The sequence below is a fragment of the Orycteropus afer genome, unplaced genomic scaffold, assembly GCF_000298275.1.
Source record: "Orycteropus afer afer isolate SDZICR_OR568_19922 unplaced genomic scaffold, OryAfe1.0 scaffold00079, whole genome shotgun sequence".
NCBI classification, from domain to species: domain Eukaryota; kingdom Metazoa; phylum Chordata; class Mammalia; order Tubulidentata; family Orycteropodidae; genus Orycteropus; species Orycteropus afer.
Genome location: NW_006921666.1, coordinates 9,739,136 through 9,743,452, shown reverse-complemented (window position 1 = coordinate 9,743,452; position 4,317 = coordinate 9,739,136). Strand labels below are relative to the sequence as shown.

General features: G+C 42.0%; 1 protein-coding gene across 1 annotated transcript in view; it reads right to left on the bottom strand.

Moving 5' to 3' along the window:
* Positions 1-4,317, bottom strand: part of ZFYVE1 (zinc finger FYVE-type containing 1) — a 100,893-nt gene that overhangs the window by 45,692 nt on the left and 50,884 nt on the right. The window contains exon 3 of the mRNA XM_007941397.2: positions 241-455. Within this exon, the coding sequence (XP_007939588.1) occupies positions 241-455 (215 nt within the window). The remainder of the gene's footprint in view (positions 1-240; positions 456-4,317) is intronic.

Here is a 4,317-nt window from a genome sequence, read left to right as displayed (position 1 = left end):
TGAACCCTTCACTTTTTAACTATCACCCAAGATTCCTTAATACTCATGCTCCTAGCAAGGTAAGAGCATTTGACAGGTGCAATCTCCACTCATTAGCCCTCTTTTCTTAAAGAACCACCTCTCTGTCCAGCCGAGGTTTCCAATCGCCAGAATAAAAAAAACAAACAAACTGGAAAACAGAGTGTTCTCACCACCCACTGGTACCTCAATGAGAAGCACTAGGGGCAGGAGCCAACTGACCTTCAGGGCTTTGAAGATGACCCCTGGGTGCCGGGGAGAACGGGTGGTGTTGTTCTCTAGTTGCTGCTCTAAGGCACGCCGGAGCCCAGAGAAGTCTGTAGGGGGATTGTAAGTCCTTGTTCCCTTGTAGTGAATGGAACTAAAGGCTTCAGGGAAGCGGCCCAGCTTCCGGAACCGATCCTGGATCAGCTTCTCTGGCACCTCTGAGGGGTGGTCTGTATAAGCAGAAATCGAAGCACATGAGTAATGACTTTTTTTTTTTTTAGTTATCTTTCATTATAAAAATAGTATGTGCTCTGACTCCTTATACATAAAACACATCAACAGCCAACACCGAGTATGTGTCCTTGTCATGATATACTTTAACCATTTTAAAAAGTACAATTCAGCACAGTGCATGGCACAAAGCAAAAATATAACTTATCTATGCTGTCAGAATTCAAGTTACCCTTGTCCAGGAAGAAACGTGAGGAAGGCCTGTATGAGGTGGGTGCTGGTGTTTCTTGGTTTGGTACTGATTACACGAGTGTGTCCAAGGAGTGAAAATTCTTCAAGCTGTGCAATTATTTTTAATTGAGATGAAATTCACATAACTTAAAATTAACCATTTTAAAAAGTACAATTCAGTGGCATTTAGTACGCTCAAAATGTTGTACGACCATCACCTCCTCTTCCAGTTCCAAAATATTTTCATCACGTTAACAGAAACTCCCAATACCTCACTCCCCCTTTTCTCCTCTCTGCAGCCTTGTGCAACCTCTAATCTGCTTTCTATCTCTATGGATCTATCTATTCTGGATACTTCATAGAAATGGATTATGTATCTCTGGCTTCTTTCACTTAGCAAAATGTTTTCGAGGTTCACCCACACTGCAGATGTACCAGCACAAAATGTTTTTGAGGTTCACCCGCACTGCAGCATGTACCAGCACAAAATGTTTTCAAGGTTCACCCGCACTGCAGCATGTACCAGCACTTTGCCTTTTTCATGGCTGAGTAACATACCATTGTACATATGTATCACATCTTTTCATGGATGCTGTTTTTTTCACCTTTTGGTTATTATTAAGAATGCTGCTATATACATTTGTACAGAAGTATGTGTTTGAATACCTGTTTTCAGTTCTTTGGGGTACATACCTAGGAGCAGAATTGCTGGGTCATATGGTAATTCTAACTTTTTGCTGAACCATCAAGATGTTTTTTCTAAAGCTATACAATTTTGATGAGGCACTCCAGTGGTGTAGTGGTTAAGGTATTTGGTTGCTAACCAAAAGGTCAGGGTTTGAACTCACTAGCTGCTCTGTGGAAGAAAGATAAGGCAGTCTGTTTCCATAAAGATTTATAGTCTTTATAATCCAGTGGGAGTCGCTATGAGTCAGAACTGACTTGACAACAGTGAGTTTGGTTTGGTTTTGGATATACTTTTTGTAAGATATGTATATGTACGCTTCAAGTTTATACTTCGATTAAGAGCCTAAAAAATAATCTGTTCATTGTAAAAAAAAAAAGCATAAAAGGAAACAAATATATGTCCTCTGTTCCCTCCTACTTCCCTAAGGCAATTACAGCTCAGATCTTTTTTGTCCACACACTTATCAACATATATGTGCAATTTGCTTTTATTATTCAATAAGAGGGGAGCTCTGGTAGCATAGTGGCTAAAGGCACTTGACTGCTAACCAGAAGGCTGGTGGTTCAAACCCACCAGCCACTCCTCGGAAGGAAGATGGGGCAATCTACTTCCGTAGTGATACTGCCTCGGAAACCCAAGGAGGGGTCGCTATGAGTCGGGTCCGACTCGACGGCACATAACAACAACAATTCAATAAGAGACTGTGTATGTGTCTTTGTCATGATATACTCTGAGAAGTATATACATAGTGTTCCACCCTATGGATATATTTAACAGTCACCTACCAATGAACACTTCAAATAGACAGCTACTTTGAAAACTCTGGTCCCATGTTGATGAAGCTGTTGGAAAACTACCAATACATGAAGGTATTAGCCTGCCCACAGTTTCACCAACATTATCCAGAAATTTGGCCAGTGGTAGTACTGACAGGCTCGAGATGTTTCATACACAAAAGTTACAAAGGCCTTTTATTTTAATTTCCTTTACTATTTTAACAACAACAACAAAAAAAAAATCACTCCAATTAGCACAGAAAGTATGGCTTTAGCCTTAACTTAAAGGTATAATCATCAAAGAGTTGTTGTTGTTGTTATGTGCCATCAAGTCGGACCCGACTCATAGCGACCCCTCCTTGGCTTTCTGAGGTAGTATCACTACGGAAGTAGACTGCCCCACCTTCCTTCTGAGGAGTGGCTGGTGGGTTTGAACCGCCAGCCTTCTGGTTAGCAGTCAAATGTCTTGAGTACTACACTACCTGAGAGAGGGAGCCACAAATCTGCAGCTATTCGCTAAACCCACTGCCTCCTACTTTTCCCATGGCAGTAACTTCTAAAAGAATTAGCAGACAGTACCCTGGGGATGGCCAGTCAGTGACTTCTAAAACTACCCAGGAGCCCAAATGGGCCACCTTTATCTCTTCCCACCCTACATCACCTCACAGCTTGTCCCTGGATATATAATCACTGCTCTCAAGTGACTTGGCTTTGTTCATTTGAAAAATACAGATAATTCATTTGCCCATTAACTCCCACCTAGGAAACCTCCATCCATAAAAGGAAGAGGATCAAATGTGCAATCAAAAACTTCTATGAGACAGGAATCGAATCAATCTGTCCATAATTCTGGCTCCTCTCCCTTTACCCTGCACAAAATCTGGCTGACTTGGTTCCACCTCAAGGTATTAAGAAGTAGCAATGACATTCTAGAAACAACTCTGGATTTAGGAGTTAGAGGATCTGGTTTTGAATCCCAATTTTGAAACTTACTAGCTAGAGTCTCTTTGACTGTTTAACTTAAGCTGACTTGAGTTTTTCATTTGTAAAATGAGGCTGATACTGACCGGTAGTATAATTATAAAGACACGTTAGATAGCATTTCTGGAAAACTACCTAGCACAGTGCATAGCACAAAGCAAAAAAAAATAATTTTAGGGGGTCTGGTTGTTTCAAAATCCTGAACTGGCAACGAACCCTTCCCCTCATCAAAGTCATAAAGATCAAAAGCGACACCAATGTACTGATCAGAGAAGGCACCCTCAAGGCAGCATTTCTCACCTCCTCTCCTTACTCCACAGTGTTCTGTCTTCTTCTCCTTCCAATTCCCCGACCAACAGAGGTTCTTCCATTACCAAATCTCCACTCTGGAACATCTGGATTTCTTATCATCCCACAGGTCATAAGTCACTCATACCATCAGGAATCAACCAGCCCCAAGCTCCTTCAGATTCTTCCTCCTTAGTGTCGCCCTACTGTCCCACAGTCCTCCTATGCCACTGCCATGGCTCAGTCCTCATCACTTCTCACTGAGTACCCTATTAACCTCCTGACTGGTCCCTCTGCCTCCAAGCATGCCTCTCTAATTCATTCTACCATGGGCTGCCAGAGTGAGCTTTTACAAGTATGTATCTGATCATATAACTCCCTGATTAAATCCTTCAGGGACTAAGATCATACTTCAGAATGAGTGAACACCATCCATGACCCAATCCCTGAGTATCTCCACCACTCCCTCCCCTACAATCTATGCTTCAGACACACTGAGCCTCTTCACTTATTAATTCACCAAATATCTGATGATATCCCATTGTGTGTCAATCACTGATCCAGGCTCATTAGATACAGTGGTGAAGAAGACAGGCAAGGTTACTGCCTTCATGGAGTTTCCACTGGTCTTTGGGAAAAGACCAAAAACAAGTAAGCAAACATACTGGATGATTTCAGATAGTGATAGGTGTCCTAATGGAAGTGAAAAGGACCATGTGATGAGAGTGTAATCACTAGGGTGTGAGAGGGGCCGCTTTATAGGGGATAGTCAGGAAAAGCTTTATGGGTGACAGTTCAGCTGAATCTGAAAAATGTCTGGATAACCAGGAGAAAAGTATCCCAGAAAGACAGAGTAGCACATACAAAGGCTGGAATGGCTAAGAGAAGAGAATGAAC